Source organism: Dreissena polymorpha, chromosome 7 (assembly GCF_020536995.1).
Source record: "Dreissena polymorpha isolate Duluth1 chromosome 7, UMN_Dpol_1.0, whole genome shotgun sequence".
NCBI lineage: Eukaryota > Metazoa > Mollusca > Bivalvia > Myida > Dreissenidae > Dreissena > Dreissena polymorpha.
In genome coordinates, this window is record NC_068361.1 from 89,241,359 (window position 1) to 89,258,858 (window position 17,500).

The window sequence follows — 17,500 nt, forward strand, 5'->3', positions numbered from 1 at the left end:
CACTGTTACTTACGGAACTCTGCTAAGTACAAATGTAATAAAATCTTTACCGTTACGCCCTTGTTACGTTTACGACCCAGAATGTGGCTCATGAATTTGTTCGGGTCTCTAATGTATGTATTGATTTTCTTCTACATCAGTACCTCATCGAGACGTTCATAATAAAGGCCCACCTATTGATGATAAAGACATGACCCAACTGTACTATATATTCTAGTACAATTTTCTGTTGTCCAAGCCAATATATATTTATGCCACTTCGAAGAAGAGGGGTATATGCTTTGCTCATGTCGATTGGTCCTCCGTCCACCAGGTGGTTGTCATAACGATAACCTCAAGAACGCTTGGGCCTAGGATCATGAAACATCATAGGTACATTGATCATGACTTGCAGATGACCCCTATTGATTTTGAGGTCACTAGGTCAAGGTCACGGTGATCGAAATTGTAAATGGTTTCCGGATTATAACTCAAGAACGCATACGCCTAGGATCATGAAACTTCATGGGTAGATTGATCATAACTCCGCAGATGAACCCTATAGATTTTGAGGTCACATGGTCAAAGGTCAAGGTCACAGTGACCCGAAATAGTCAAATGATTTTCGAATGATACTCAGAACGCTTTTGCCTAGGATCATGACACTTCATAGGTACAATTGATCGTGACTTGCAGATGACCCCTATTGATTTTCAGGTCACTAGGTCAAAGGTCAAGGTCACAGTGACAAAAGTCGTATTCACACAATGGCTGCCAGTACAACGGACAGCCCATATGTGGGGCATGCATGTTTTACAAACAGCCCTTGTTTCTATAGATTTCAGCAAGACCCACCAATGGATAATAGACATACAAGACCCCACTGTTGACATATGCTTACAGGCATTGAGGCAACTATACAGGAGTCAGAGCCTCTCATGATACAACAGGCCAGTGTTACTGTGCTGATCGAATGCAATCTACAGGTTTCACTTTGGTTCTTTCAGAGTCCATGTCAAACTGCTGACAGTGAAGAGCCAGGCAGTCTGACCCATGATAGGAGGGAGCCAAGTGAGAGCCAGCCAGTCTGAGCCATGATAGGAGGAAGCCAAGTGAAGAGCCAGCCAGTCTGACCCATGGTATTTCTGTTATCATAGAATAAAGGCCCACCTATTGATGATAAAGACATGACCCAACTGTAGACTATATATTCTAGTACAATTGTCAGTAGATTGATCATGACTCGCAGATGACCCCTATTGATTTTGAGGTCACTAGGTCAAAGGTCAAGGGTCACAGTGACCCGAAATAGTAAAATGGTTTCTGGATGATAACTCAAGAAACGCATACGCCTAGGATCATGAAACTTCATGGGTAGATTGATCATTACTCGCAGATGACCCCTATAGATTTTGAGGTCAAAGGTCCAAGGTCACGGTGACCCGAAATAGTAAAATGGTTCCGGATGATAACTCAAGAACGCATACGGCTAGGATCATAAACTTCATGGGTAGATTGATCATTACTCGCAGATGACCCCTATTGATTTTGATGTCACTAGGTCAAAGGTCAAGGTCACGGTGACCCGAAATAGTAAAATGGTTTTCGGATGATACTCAAAAAAGCATATGCCCTAGGATCATGAAACTTCATAGGTAGATTGATCATGACTCGCAGATGACCCCTATTGATTTTGAGGTCACAAGGTCAAAGGTCAAGGTCACGGTGACCCGAAATAGTAAAATGATTTTCGGATGATAACTCAAGAACGCTTTTGCCTAGGATCATGAACACTTCATAAGTACATCGATCGGTGACTCGCAGATGACCCCTATTGATTTTCAGGTCACTAGGTCAAAGGTCAAGGTCACAGTGACAAAAAACGTATTCACACAACGGCTGCCACTACAACGGACAGCCCATATGGGGGGCATGCATGTTTTCTATAGATTTCAGCAAGACCCACCAATGGATAATAGACATACAAGACCCCACTGTTGACATTATATGTTTACAGGCATTGAGGGCAACTGTTGAAGACACCCACAGTCTAGAATCTATACAGGAGTCGGAGCCTCTCATGATACAACATGCCAGTGTTGACTGTGCTGATCATATGCAATCTACAGGTTTCACTTTGGTTCTTTCAGAGTCCATGTCAACTGCTGACAGTGAAGAGCCAGGCAGTCTGACCCATGATAGGAGGGAGCCAAGTGAAGAGCCAGCCAGTCTGACCCATGATAGGAGGGAGCCAAGTGAAGAGCCAGCCAGTCTGACCCATGGTATTTCTGTTGTCATATAATAAAGGCCCATCTATTGATGATAAAGACATGACCCAACTGTAGACTATATATTCTAGTACAATTTTCTGTTGTCCAAGCCAATATATATTTATGCCACCCTTCGAAGAAGAGGGGTATATTGCTTTGCTCATGTCGATCGGTCCGTCTGTCCACCAGGTGGTTGTCATACGATTACTCAAGAACGCTTGGGCCTAGGATCATGAAACATCATAGGTACATTGATCATGACTTGCAGATGACCCCTATTGATTTTGAGGTCAAAAGGTCAAGGTCACGGTGACCCGAAATAGAAAAATGATTTTCCGATGATAACTCAAGAACGCTTTTGCCTAGGATCATGACACTTCATAGGTACATTGATCGTGACTTGCAGATGACCCCTATTGATAATCAGGTCACTAGGTCAAAGGTCAAGGTCACAGTGACAAAAAACGTATTCACACAATGGCTGCCACTACAACGGACAGCCCATATGGGGGGCATGCATGTTTTCTATAGATTTCAGCAAGATCCACCATGGATAATAGACATACAAGACCCCACTGTTGACATTATATGTTTACAGTCATTGAGGCAACTGTTGAAGACACCCACAGTCTAGAATCTGTACAGGAGTCAGAGCCTCTCATGATACAACATGCCAGTGTTGACTGTGCTGATCATATGCAATCTACAGGTTTCACTTTGGTTCTTTCAGAGTCCATGTCAACTGCTGCCAGTGAAGGGCCAGCCAGTCTGACCCATGATGAAATGAGGCAGCCAAATCCTCAAGGTATGAACTAAATTGAAGACGGGTTTCTCTGCATTTTCTATCATTATGTGACAGAGTCTTATGTCATGACTGTATTAAAGTAAATGAGTAGTCCAAGTCAAGTGTGATGCTCTAGACGACCTCCTCTGTGATCTACAGGGTTACAACAATGTGCTTGTAAAAGTCCTTGTAAAGTACAAAGTAGGCAGTTTGCTATGAAAGTTAATGTTTAGTACTTGTTCTTCCAAGAAATGATAGTTCTGCGAACTGTCAGTTCTTATATGTGTGAAAAATTGTTTTAAAACTGGTGTTAAAACAGTTTCAGTTAGTTCATTTTACCTCCTAACATGTTCAGGTTTTGTGCATTTTTATCAGGAAAACCTTGCTCTACAATATTCAATCATTGTATCACTTGCAGTGTTCTGCCGTGAAATTTTACTGTTGGGGACCCTTTAGGATTACAAAAGTGGGGACAAAAAGAAAAAATATGGGGACACAGAAATATTTTTGTAGCAGAATTAAATGTGTGGAAACTAATAACCTTTAACTTGAACTTTTAAACGTGCTTAAACTTCTTACAGTCAGGTTGTAACATTGTTATTAAAACTGGAACATTCAAAAAACTTTTTAACACTGTCAAACAGTTGTCAACATATTTACAAAACTTTGAAAAAATTTATGGTCATTGGACTCCGCATGTCAAAGTACTTGTTCGATAATTAGAAATACCGATAGTAAAGGCGTTTTCTTTTTTGCTTTATGCACAATCTGCATGTCATTTTGTTGTTGTCAAACAGTGACCAAGGACATTTTTGAAGCCAATTTTCTTGGAATGTACGTTTAGGGGCAGACTTTTTTCGTAATTGCTAAACGATGTTGGGACTTGGGAAGACTCTGTTGGGTTGTTAATATTATTGTCATATTTTCTAATTTTACTTGCCGGAGGAAAAAAAAAATGGATTTTGTTTTCTTTGGCCTGTCACTTTAAGCCATTTTGATAGGTTCGGAAATGTCCTTGATATCTGATTGGTTGTTATAATCTCAACTTACCAATGAAATAGAGTGTTAATATTAAATAAATTAACCATTGGCTGCGAAATGACGTCATGTCCAATGAAATAGTTTGTTCTGGTTACACTTTCACTCGATTACTTTACCGACTTACAAATTGAATCGATTAGTTTTTATTTCTAATTCATGTGCGCCCGCGGACCCATATACAGAAAACGGGTGGGGACAAATATTTGTTTTTTGCGACAATAACACAAGGGCGCATCCACGGCAGAACACTGACTTATGTTGATACTTTGTGTGCAAGGATCAATTCAGTAGAAAAGTCAACAAAATAAAGGGCTTACAGTCACTGAACAAATGAGTTTGCTGCTTAGAGTGTATATTTTTCCCAAAAATATTTGAAAATTTCCCCTCTTGGAAGTGTAGTTCAATTTTAATCAATACCTCGTTTAAATAATTCACAGAAAAGCCAAAAAATGTTGATCTTTGAACATAAACATAACATGTTGATGACAAAAAAGTTGGAATAATGTTTTTCTCTCTGTGTATGGTGAATTATGGTGTTACAACTTGATTTTGTATGTTACTTGCTTAGCATTGAAATTTCCCCTTTTACACGTGAATTATCCCCCTCTCAGGGGACCCGACCCCTTTTCCCCAAAACTGAAAAAACACTGACATGATACTCATTGCTATTTTATTTTTTATATCTATTCTTGTTTTAGGGACAGGGACAAGAAAGGAATGAAACGAAAGTGGGCCAGCGAAGAGAACATATGTTTCATGAACTTTTTTAGAGATGAATTAAGAGAAAGAAAATGCCATCTGGCTCAAAAATAATGGGGTCCCTAAAAATACTTACCGGAAGAACAGTGGCCCAGATAAGGGCAAGGGTCCATAACATTATTATGGAAAAACAAAATGGAAAAAGAATTGTTAAACTGTGGAATATGTTTATGCCCCTGGTAGGGTGGCATATAGCAGTTGAACTGTCCGTCAGTCAGTCAGTCTGTCCATCTGGCCGAAAACTTATATGGCCATAACTTTTTCAATATTGAACATAGCAACTTGATATTTATACCCCTATTACAATTGGTAATGGGGGCTATATAGGAGTCACGTTTGTCGGTCTGTCCCCGATATTTCATCCGATCTTCACCAAACTTGGTCAGTAGTTGTATGTAGATAATGTCTAGGTCAAGTTTGAATATGGGTCATGCCAGGTCAAAAACTATTTCATGGGGTCACTTAGTATGTTTTAAACTGTAAGTTTGTACGGACCATAGCTATGTTATTTATCGTTACATTTTTAAATGACTCGGTACATTTGTTCACCATCATGGAACGGTGTGTCGCGTTAAAAGAAATTACGTCAATATCTCAAAGGTCAAGGTCACACTTGGGAGTTCAAAGGTCAAATGCTTGTCCGGGCCATAGCTTTGTTTTTTATTGTGAGATTTTAAAATCATTTGGCACATTTGTTCACCATCATTGAACAGTGTGTCGGGCGAAAGAATTACGTCGATATTTCCAAGAACAAGGGCACAATTTGAGTTTAAAGGTAAAAAATGGCCATAATTGAGCTTGTCTGGGCAATAACTATGTTGTTTTTTGTGCGATTTTAAAATCGTTGGCTCTTTTGTTCACCATCATTTGACAGTGTGTCGCGCGAAAGAATTACGTCGATATCTTCAAACTCAAAGTTGTAGTTTTAGTTCAAAGGTCAAAAATGGCAATAAATTATCTTGTCTGGGCCATAAATATGTCATTCATTGTAAGATTTTAAAATGACTCTGTACATCAATTTTGTTCAAAGTCATTGGAAGGCTTGTCATGTGAAACAATTCAAGAGTTCAAAGGTCAAAATGGCTATAAATGATAATGGCATAATGATTCTTAAAAAATCGCCATAAATTGTATTATCTTGTTTTGTGAAGACAGCATACAAAATAGTCTGTGTCAATGCGTTATGTGGGGGTATATGTCACGTCTGTGACAAAGCTCCAGTTGGCATGCATGTGCATCTTGTGAAGCTGCACATATTGAGTGGTGAAAAGTGAAGGTCAAGGTAATCCTTCAAGGTTAAATGTTAAATATATTGCTTCTGTCCGTCCGTCTGAAAACTTTAAAATTGGCCATAACTTTTGAGCTCACCTGAGTGCAACATGCTCATGGTGAGCTTTTGTGATTGCCTTTTGTCCGTTGTGCGTTGTATGTCGTCAACATTTTGCCTTGTGAACACTCTAGATGCCACATTTATTGTCTGATCTTCATGAAATTTTGCAGAACATTTGTCACATTGATACCTCGACTGAGTTCGAAACTGGGTCATGCTTGGTCAAAAATTAGGTCACTAGGTCAAAAAAACAACAAAAAAACTTGTGAACACTGTAGAAGTCCAATCTTCATGTAACTTTGTCAAAATGTTTGTCTAAATGATATTTTGGTTTAGTTAAAAATTGGTTTCCGGTCCGTTGAAAAACATGGCCGCCAGGGGCGGGGCAGTTTTCCTTATATGGCTATAGAGAAACCTTGTGAACACTTTAGAAGTCAAAATGTTTGCCTAATCATCATGAAACTTGGTCAAAACATTGGTTTTATTTATATTTTGGACGAGTTTGAAAATGGTCCAGATCAGTGAAAAAACATGGCCGCCAAGGGGCGGGGGAGTTTTCCTTATGTCTTTAGTTAAACATTGCTAACACTCTAGAGGCCACATTTATTGTCCATTCTTCATGAAATTTGGTCAGAAGTTTGGTCTCAATGATATCTTAGACGAGCTGAAAATGGTTACGTTTGCTTGAAAAACATGGCTGCCAAAGGGCGGGGGCATTTTTCCTTATATGGCTATTTATGGCTATAGTAAAATCTTGTTAACACTCTTGAGGCCACATTTATTTTCCGATCTTCATGAAACTTGGTCAGAATATTCATCCCAAAAAATATCGTAGACAAGTTAAAAAATGATGCTGGTTGGTTGAAAAACATGTCCGCCAGGGGGTGGGGCATTTTACCTTATATGGCTATAGTAAAACTTTGTTAACACTCTATAGGCCACATTTATTTTCTTATCTTCATGAAACTTGGTCAGAAGATTTGTCCTAATGATATCTTGGATTAGTTCAAAAATAGTTTCGTTTGCTTAAAAAACATGGCCACCAGGGGGCGGGGCATTTTTCCTAATATGGTTATGTATCATGCTTTACTAAAACATTGTAAACACTCTGTAGGCCACATTTATTTTCCGATTATTATGAAACTTGGTCAGATGATTTGTCCTAATGATATCTTGGATGAGTTCAAAAATGGTTCTAGTTGGTGGAAAAACATGGCCACTAAGGGGGCGTGGCATTTTTCCTTATATGGCTAAAGTAAAACCCTGTTAAAACTCTAGAAGCCATATTTATTGTACGATCATCATGACACTTTGTCAGAAGATTTGTCCCAATGATATTTGGACAAGTTTGAAATTGGTTCCAGTTGCTAAGAAAAACATGGCCACCAGTGGGCGGGGCATTTTTCCTTATATGGACTTATGAATCTTCTTGAAACTTTGTCAGTATATTAGTTTAAATGATATCTTGGATGTGTTTTTCACGTTGACATTTGAAGCTTTAACTTTGTATGATTCTAAATATGTGTCAATGCTGTCAGTTGAATTTTGAAATATGAAGTTTTACATTTTTTGTAGATTAAATAATTTGTAAAATGTTGCAGTTTCGTCAATCAGTTTTATAAGATATTGAGCTTTAAATATGATGCAGATTGTAAGATTCTTAATATCTTTCAATATTGTGGATAAGTTTTTGAGATATCAAGCTTTGAGTTTTATGCAAATTGTATGATTTTAAAATGTTTTAATGGTGTTGATCAGTGTAATGAAGATTGCATAATTTTTATGTTTTAATTCTGTCTATTGGTTTTCAAAATGAAAGACTTTGATTTTGTAAGTGCACTTTTATCTCCTGAAAGATTCTTTTCTAGTGTTTAGTTTATATTTTAAGGCTGTTTGCAAACTCGAAGTGAAAACAGTTCTATTACAATTTGGTAAGGACATGACATTGCATATCTGATTTTAAAATGTACTTTGCTGGCAACGTGTAATTTTCTGAAATGTCTTAGTAAGACTGTTGTTTGCAATCAAAAGGTCTGTGCTTCAAATACAGGGTAATGCATGTTTTTTGTCCAAATTTATGGCGATTCAGACATTGTTCTATGTAAATTTGGGGTTTGCTTGAAGGTTCAGTCTATTTTTATGTCCCTCACTATAGTAGTGGGGGACATATTGTTTTTGTCCTGTCTGTTGGTTGGTTGGTTGATCTGTTTACGCCAACTTTAACATTTGCAATAACTTTTGCAATATTGAAGATAGCAACTTGATATTTGGCATGCATATGTATCTCATAGAGCTGCACATTTTAATTTTCTGAAAGGTCAAGGTCAGAGGTTAAATATATGTGGCCAAAATCGCTCATTTTATGAATACTTTTGCAATATTGAAGATAGCAACTTCATATTTGGCAAGCATGTGTATCTCATGGAGCTGCACATTTTGAGTGGTGAAAGGTCAAGGTCATAATTCAATGTCATAGGTCGAATATATGGCTTCAAAGCGGCGCAGTAAGGGGGATTGTGTTTTACGAACACAGCTCTTGTTGTTAACTGCCTTTTTAGTCCCTTACCAGTGTTTCACTAAAGTCCGTGTTCTTTGGACTCATTTCAAGTTGACATTTGAAGCTTTAACTTTGTATGATTCTAAATATGTGTCAATGCTGTCGGTTGAATTTTGAAATATGAAGTTTTTCATTTTTTGTAGATTAAATAATTTGTAAAATGTTGCAGTTTAGTCAATCAGTTTTATAAGATATTGAGCTTTAGTTATGATGCAGATTGTAAGATTCTTAATATCTTTCAATATTGTGGATAAGTTTTTGAGATATCAAGCTTTGAATTTTATGCAAATTGTATGATTTAAAATGTTTTAATTTGTTGATCAGTGTACTGAAGATTGTATACTTTTTATATGTTATAATTCTGTCTATTGGTTTTCAAAATGAAAGACTTTGATTTTGTAAGTGCACTTTTATCTCATTATGCCCCCCTTCGAAGAAGAGGGGGTATATTGCTTTGCTCATGTCGGTCGGTCTGTCGGTATGTCAGTTTGTCGGTCCGTCCACCAGGTGGTTGTCAGACGATAACTCAAGAACGCTTGGGCCTAGGATCATGAAACTCCATAGGTACATTGATCATGACTCGCAGATGACCCCTATTGATTTTGAGGTCACTAGGTCAAAGGTCAAGGTCACGGTGACCCAAAATAGTAAAATGGTTTTTGAATGATAACTCAAGAACGCATACGCCTAGGATCATGAAACTTCATGGGTAGATTGATCATGACTCGCAGATGACCCCTATTGATTTTGAGGTCAAAGGTCAAGGTCACGGTGACCCAAAATAGTAAAATGGTTTCCGGATGATAACTCAAAAATTCATACGCCTAGGATCATGAAACTTCATGGCTAGATTGATCATGACTTGCAGATGACCCCTATTGATTTTGAGGTCACTAGGTCAAAGGTCAAGGTCACGGTGACCCGAAATAGTAAAATGGTTTTCAGATGATAACTCAAGAACGCATATGCCTAGGATCATGAAACTTCACAGGTAGATTGATCATGACTCACAGATGACCCTTATTGATTTTGAGGTCACAAGGTCAAGGTCACGGTGACCCGAAATAGTAAAATGATTTTCGGATGATAACTCAAGAACGCTTTTGCCTAGGATCATGACACTTCATAGGTACATTGATCGTGACTCACAGATGACCCCTATTGATTTTCAGGTCACTAGGTCAAAGGTCAAGGTCACAGTGACAAAAAACGTATTCACACAATGGCTGCCACTACAACGGACAGCCCATATGGGGGCATGCTTGTTTTACAAACAGCCCTTGTTAAAGATTCTTTTCTAGTGTTTAGTTTATATTTTAAGGCTGTTTGCAAACTCGAAGTGAAAACAGCTCTAGTACAATTTGGTAAGGACATGACATTGCATATCTGATTTAAAAATGTACTTTGCTGGCAACGTGTAATTTTCAGAAATGTCTTAGTAAGTAAGACTGTTGTTTGCAATCAAAAGGTCTGTGCTTCAAATCCAGGAAAATGCATGTTTTTTGTCCAAATTTATGTCAATTCAGACATTGTTCTGTGTAAATATGGGGTTTGCTTGTAGGATCAGTCTATTTTTATGTCCCCCACTATAGTAGTGGGGGACATGTTGTTTTTGCTCTGTCGGTCTGTTGATTGGTTGGTTGGTCTGTTTATGCCAACTTTAACATTTTGCAATATTGAAAGTAGCAACTTGATATTTGGCATGCAAATGCATCTCCTGAAGCTGCACATTATCATTGGTGAAAGGTCAAGGTCATCCTTCAAGGTCAGAGGTCAAATATATGTGGCCAAAATCGCTCATTTTATTAATTCTTTTGCAATATTGAAGATAGCAACTTGATATTTGCCAAGCATGTGTATCTCATTGAGCTGCACATTTTGAGTGGTGAAAGGTCAAGGTCATCCTTCAAGGTCAGAGGTCAAATATATGTGGCCCAAATCGCTTATTTTATTAATACTTTTGCAATATTGAAGATAGCAACTTGAAATTTGGCATGCATGTGTATCTCATGGAGCTGCAAATTTTGAGTGTTGAAAGGTCAAAGTCATCCTTCAAGGTCAGAGGTTAAATATATGTGGCCCAAATCGCTTATTTTATGAATACGTTTGCACTATTGAAGATAGCAACTTGATATTTGGCATGCATATGTATCTCATAGAGCTGCACATTTTGAGTGGTGAAAGGTCAAGGTCATCCTTCAAGGTCAAATATATGGGTCAAAATTGCTCATGTTATGTTACTTCTGCAATATTGAAGCTAGCAATTTTATATTTGACATGCATGTGTATCTCATGGAGCTGCACATTTTGAGTGGTGAAGGGTCAAGGTCATCCTTCAAGGTCAAACGTTATATACGGGGACATTGGGTTTCACAAACGCATCTTGTTGTGTATGTAATTAATTTTGCTTAATTTTTGTGATCCCCCGCCAACAGCGGAGGGATATTAATTTGGCATTGTCCGTCTTTCCGTCTGTCCGTCCGGCACTTTTGTGTCCGGAACCAGGATGATGCACGCCAAATGGCATTGTACATCCTTGATTAATAGCGGAGTTATGACCCTTTGTATTTGAAAAAAATGCTTTTTTGTGTGTCCAGAGCCATAACTTGTATCCAGAAGTATAATGGCGGGGGATATCAATTCAACGAATTTGCTTGTTAAATCAGTTTTTATTTTCATGATAATCATTTAGTTCGTACTGCAACTTATGATGGATTGTTACTACTATCTCCAATTATTTGTTTGTCATGGGTCCGTCACCATTTATCTCTTATATAATACTTGAATTGAGCATTTCACAATCTGACAATCATGCATATCATTTATTAGTTTCATAATAAAACGTCTGACAAGGGTCAGATAATTTTAACATATATTGTTGTTATAATTTGTCATGTGTTGTATGAATAAATGACACTTCCATGATAGAGAAAATTTAAATATATTTTTAGAGACATTTGTAAAATGAAAATGAAATAACTATACATTTTACAGTGGCTAGTCGTACGGCTAGACAAGAGGCTAGCCGCACGGCCCCGTACGGATAGACAATAGGTTTGCCGTACGGCTCTGTACGTATAGCCTTTCCTATGGATATTGTCTAAGTTAAAGACAACCATTTTCAGTGAACTGATAAATTGCCTGTATGAAACCATATATTTATCCATTGTCTGAACGACAATTAAATTATTTGTGTGACTCCATTTCTGAGAAGTACCTTGGCCGTCATTGAATTTCATAATATCGATGCCGCAACTAATTAAAACAGTTTTCACTCCTTACATAGGAAAGTCGTCTTATTAAAGAATCAAATTAGAAACCGATTTAAATTATGTGTGTGTAAGTCAATTTCTAGAACGTAACTTTGACGGCTGTCGTCATTAAATTTCAAAATATCGATGCCGCAACTCTTTAATACAGGTTTTTCACGCCTTAGGAACGTCGACTAATTAATGAATCAAATAAGCAACCGTATGACATGAAAGGAAGCCGTGAAAGATGACGAATTTTTAAAGCGAGATTATACGATTTTTTCAAATATTTATTAATTTACATAAAATGTGTATAAAAAAAAACAACTTATTAAACATATATTTGAACATAAACTTAAATAAAAGTTAAGAAGAACATGTGTCGATATATGCAAAATAAGCCAGATATTAAATTCTGAAATCGAAAATGTATGTACAGTCGAATTCGCCAGCATGTAAATCGTGCATGTACGATGTGAATCTAAATTTAGTTTAACGGTTCATTTTTAGTGTGAGCGTCAGCTAACGCTAATGTTTTTGCAAATCGGTATGTGCGTAGAAGCCTTAAAGGGGCCTTTTCACAGATTTGACATGTTTTGAAGTTTGTCATTAGATGCTTTATATTGATGAATGTAAACATTGGATTTTTAACGCTCCAGAAAAAAAATCAAAAATAAAATTTAAAAATGGAAAAAAAGTAGCCCGTACAAGGGCTCGAACCAGTGACCCCCGGAATCCTGGAGTAAAAAACGCTTTAGCCTAATGAGCTATCCTGCCAAGCATACATGAGAGGTGTATTCTATACCTGATATAAGCAATCTTCGTAGTTTCACAAATTTAAACGATAACAACAGAACTCTCCAAATTATTCAATCGTTTCGCGTTGCAACGCTCTATAATTTTTAGGTTTTTAAATCGTGAAAAGATGCATATAATGGCTATATTAGACCATGGTTAATGTTCAGTAATACTGATTCCTCACAAATATCATAACTAAAACGAAAATTTGCGAATCTGAAACAACTATTTTCAATTTTGTCAATTTACCAAACCGTGAAAAGATCCCTTTAACTATGACATGGAAAGACAACCACTGTCCGTTGCAGCAGACTACACATTCTACTAGCGTCTGCTAGGAAAGATAACCACCACATTTGCCTGTTTATAGTCCATCACTCACTGGTGCACTGCAGTTGGTGTATATGAGTAATAGAGTTTAACAGCTTGTAAGACGATATTGCCCAGTCTAGTGTTTATCATTGAAAATCTGCACATACTGGCTGCTTTCAGAGAAAACAGGGCTTAATGCATGTCAAATAAGATAAGCCTGTGCATACTGATAAGCTTGTGCAATGCAAACACGCTAAACAAGGACGACATGTCTTATTTTATAATGTTTAAAGGGTCTCTTGTACTGGGATGACAATTTATGCATAAGCATTTAGCCCTGTTTTCCCAAAACGAAGCTAAAAATTTATTTTTTATTAATGATTTAAAAAAAAAACATCTGAACCTGTGCTTTAAGACACACTCTTTATAATTTTGAATGGATTGTGTCCATTCAAAACTTGCAATATAAAAAAATATAACATAATTTTTTAAACTGAGTTGCGTCTAAACTTATACAACAACGAACACCTACAGTGACGTCAGCGCTTTGATAAATTCCTGCAACCATTTATTCGCCACACGAACACTAACTAAAATACGAATGCTTCAGTTATAGGCTACTATTCCATCTGTCCGCAACCGCATATCCGCATCCGCAAAAAATAAAACAAGTAGAAATGCACTGCACTTATTCCATTCATCCGTATCCGCACGCGAATAGGCGTCCGCAATAGAACGCTCAAGTGAGCATTCTTGGGCTACTATTCCATCTATCTGTAAATGTATCCGTATCCGCAAAATATACGGACGCTATATTCCATTTATCCGCATACGTCGAACGTATCTTTATTTTTGTATATGGATAAAACTAAAAATTATAATTATTGAGATAATTATAATGAAGGACAAGCTGCTAAGCGTGAATTTAAGTAGATATAAGGTACAAATCATCGTTCTGTCCGTAAAAGGATACAAATGGTAAATACCTGAAACATCTTCTTTTAGTGCCTTGGCTATGATTTTCCATACATTTAAACTTTAAAGTATAATCAGAGTCACGATATGCAGAACTGCGTTGGTTGTATAATTCCGGGTATTTTTTCACGAATTCGATAGATTTTCAGTTTATTTTTTAGATGACAGCTACTCTCATCGTGCTAAATGCCGTCCGTATCTCGTCCGCATCCGTTTGCGGATAAATGGAATATAGCGTCCGTATAACGATTTTGCGGATACTGACGCGGATACGGATGCGGATGCGGATTGGTGGAATACTAGCCTTATTTTAGGAAAATATGTACGAAATATCTTCGTCACAATCGGCTCGGGCGCTTATTTGTCTTTGCTGCATATTACTGATTAACAGCACTAAATGACAATTCTATACTTTATAAGCCGTACGGCTAGACAATCTCAATAGGAAAGGCTATAATACGTACAGCGCCGTAAGGCTAGCCTATTGTCTAGCCGTACGGGGCCGTACGGTTAGCCTCTTGTCTAGCCGTACGGGACTGTACGACTAGCCACTGCCTTTAGTTATTGGAGGTTCTTATGTATTATACCCAGTCGCAAGTGGTATAGGCTATACTCAAATCTTTTCGTCCGTCTGTTATTGGATACTGTGATGGGTTATGTATCACATTCAATGTTTTTTTTTTGTTTATAAGACAAAATCAGATTTTTTTTCAAAATACCTTCCTTTTAACTAATTTGAAAGCATTTTTACAGGTCCATTCTTGCGAAGCAATAATGCAAGTTAAAGAACTGGTTTTACAAGTCCCTATTCGATATTTATGACATAACTATGACTAAAATCTTCAGAATAGTTCAAAGCACGAAATGAATATCTTTCTGTTGGACATGAGGAAGTGGACCGAATATCGATGACTGGATCATTTTCCACGAAGGCACATAAAACTACAGTAAAGTTCCGCTACTTTCAGCTTGGTCTTAATAGCATGTCGGACTTCATAATTAACAGGGTATTTTGTTCTTTATTCAATACTTTGGGACCATGCAATCTTGAAAAATTGCAATTTACAGTGTTCAATGTGGTCTTAATAGCGGTACTCTTCTTGTACTAGGAATCGCTGCGTGTTTTAGTCATTATCTTTGAAATCCTTTTCGAAGCTATCATAAAAAACATTTATACTCGTGTCACGCCAGGGTGACATCACGTCAGGTTTAAACACAATAAGTAAATACATATTGTTATAACGTTTAAATATTCGTTTGACTTCTATTTTTCATTTCAATTTAATAATCCTATAAATGTTTTGTTTTTGGTTGTCATATCTATTTACCATTAACGATCCGCAACTGTTTTACCTTTACGTATCTTTGCAATGAAACTGTTATAGCGACAACTGTTTCATTATAGCTGCTTGCATCACACGGACACCACTGTTATATAATTCAATGATTTCTACAAGGATGATTCTATCCTACATTATCTCAATTGTTTAACCAAGGACATTGTGCTTTTAAAAGTTCCGGCGACTACAAAATCACGCAACAGGAGAAAATAACACGATACGTAGTCAAATAATGCAAAAATTCAAAAAAATATTAAAATAACATTAAACACATATTTAGTTCACCATTGTGTCATTCCCTCTGTAAAATGAATTCGACTCAAAATGTTATTAAATGTATAATGCAAGGAAACCATGCAGAGCGATTCATGCATAGGCCACACAAATACAAACAAATCTGATCGTGAGGATTTAATATATAAAGTTTGAGGTCGAGAAGATCTTAACCACAATTCTAATGCGAGTGTCGCAAGATATAACTATGCTCAAGGCCAACTCATTTTTTAGCAAACAATGTTTCGTATTTCAAGTGACACTATCTCAGGGACCCGGTATGTCGGTATCAAGTATCACAGAGTATACATATATAAAAAAATAATTGGGTCATGGGGACCCAGATACGAGGTTTAAAGTAAAAAAATGTATATGTTATTTGTCTGCAGAAATAACTAGATATATTAAGTTTCGAGTTATATATAGGTTGTTGAAGGTAATTCGCATAAAACACGCTATTTTTCAGTTGGATACTAGCATGGGAAAGGGAAGTACCCAACACTCCGGAAATATATCACAGACCCTATAGTTAACCCAGTATGAGTATATATATATATATATATATATATATATATATATATATATATATATATATATATATATATATATATATATATATATATATATATATGTTTGAAAACTGTGGGATTGAGAAGATTGATCTCCAAGGTTTACAAAAAGAAGCAGTTTCAAATTGTCTGAATAAGTTGCCTAACATTATAGACGTCCTAGGGATGAGTGTTGAGCAATCTGCCAATATACGCGAATTACTCGAGGCAGTTTTTGGAGGTACATGGTCTATATATCGATATATAATAACACATATACTGTAAAACCATTATTATTCGTCAGGCATTAATTTTCGTCTATTTCGTCAGTGGACGGATTGGCGAATGTAAGATCCTAACAAACAATTATGCCCAATGCTTAAACAAAATTAAGCCTGAATTACCGTAGGCATGGTACATTAAAATCCAACGTAATCCAGGCATACATACGTCTGTTCCGTTATTAATATATATATTTTTTTTCCTGGATGGCTTTCTATTCGTCTAACAGTTTGTATGAATGTTAAGCTTTTTTTTATTGTTTCAAAAGTCATTCAACCAATTTTGTGAAGACCTTGAATCAGCCGCGTGTTTGCGACATGTCAATAACTGTAATTACAAAGAGGTTGTTTATATGTGAGAATTAAAAAGCGTGCACCACTTGAGAACGATACATGGATTTAAGTTATTGAATAATTAAAAAAATATACAATAAAACTATAACTTATCTTTCGCAATATTTTACAAAAATTGTTATTGCAAAATAATACAATAATAGGTACGTAGTGATTTTCTTAAAAAACAGCAACAACACAAGTGAATCTTCAGCTGCAAGGTTGGAGATAATTCTTATTAAATCATGTTCTCATTCATTAACGCCAAGGGATCAGTGTTGACAAAAACTAGATATACGAGACAAACAATTACAAACTCAAACAGATACACACATACCGAATACAACTGTTGTCAACAATGAATTGTGGGTTTAAAGAGCTAACCTACAATCCTTACACTTGATGCAGATGTGTTCACGAAACATTTTATTGTATATTAAATTTAAACTCATGGCATCAAAATTCAAATTACATAGCAATAAAAAAAATTGAAATCAATTTAATAACTATTTAAGTGCTCAATTGTTGAATGCAATTCATAGCAAAATGATTGTTCCTTTTTGATGTACGATGAAATAAACTAAACTGAATATCAACTACATCACTTCCTTAGTTGCAAAGCTTCAACTACATCACTTCCTTAGTTGCAAAGCTTCAACCACACCACTT

General features: G+C 36.6%; 1 protein-coding gene and 1 long non-coding RNA gene across 2 annotated transcripts in view; both read left to right on the top strand.

Annotated features, from left to right (window-relative positions):
- The first annotated feature begins 6,905 nt into the window (after window positions 1-6,905).
- LOC127838622 (uncharacterized) lies at window positions 6,906-11,219 on the top strand. Its single transcript, XR_008029885.1, has 3 exons — window positions 6,906-9,327; window positions 9,473-10,466; window positions 10,613-11,219. It is a non-coding gene; the product is annotated as an uncharacterized LOC127838622 (long non-coding RNA).
- A 5,096-nt stretch (window positions 11,220-16,315) lies between these two features.
- Window positions 16,316-17,500, top strand: part of LOC127837072 (uncharacterized) — a 2,621-nt gene continuing 1,436 nt past the window's right edge. Inside the window, exon 1 of the mRNA XM_052363889.1 lies at window positions 16,316-16,458. Within this exon, the coding sequence (XP_052219849.1) occupies window positions 16,404-16,458 (55 nt within the window). The 5' untranslated portion in view covers window positions 16,316-16,403. The remainder of the gene's footprint in view (window positions 16,459-17,500) is intronic.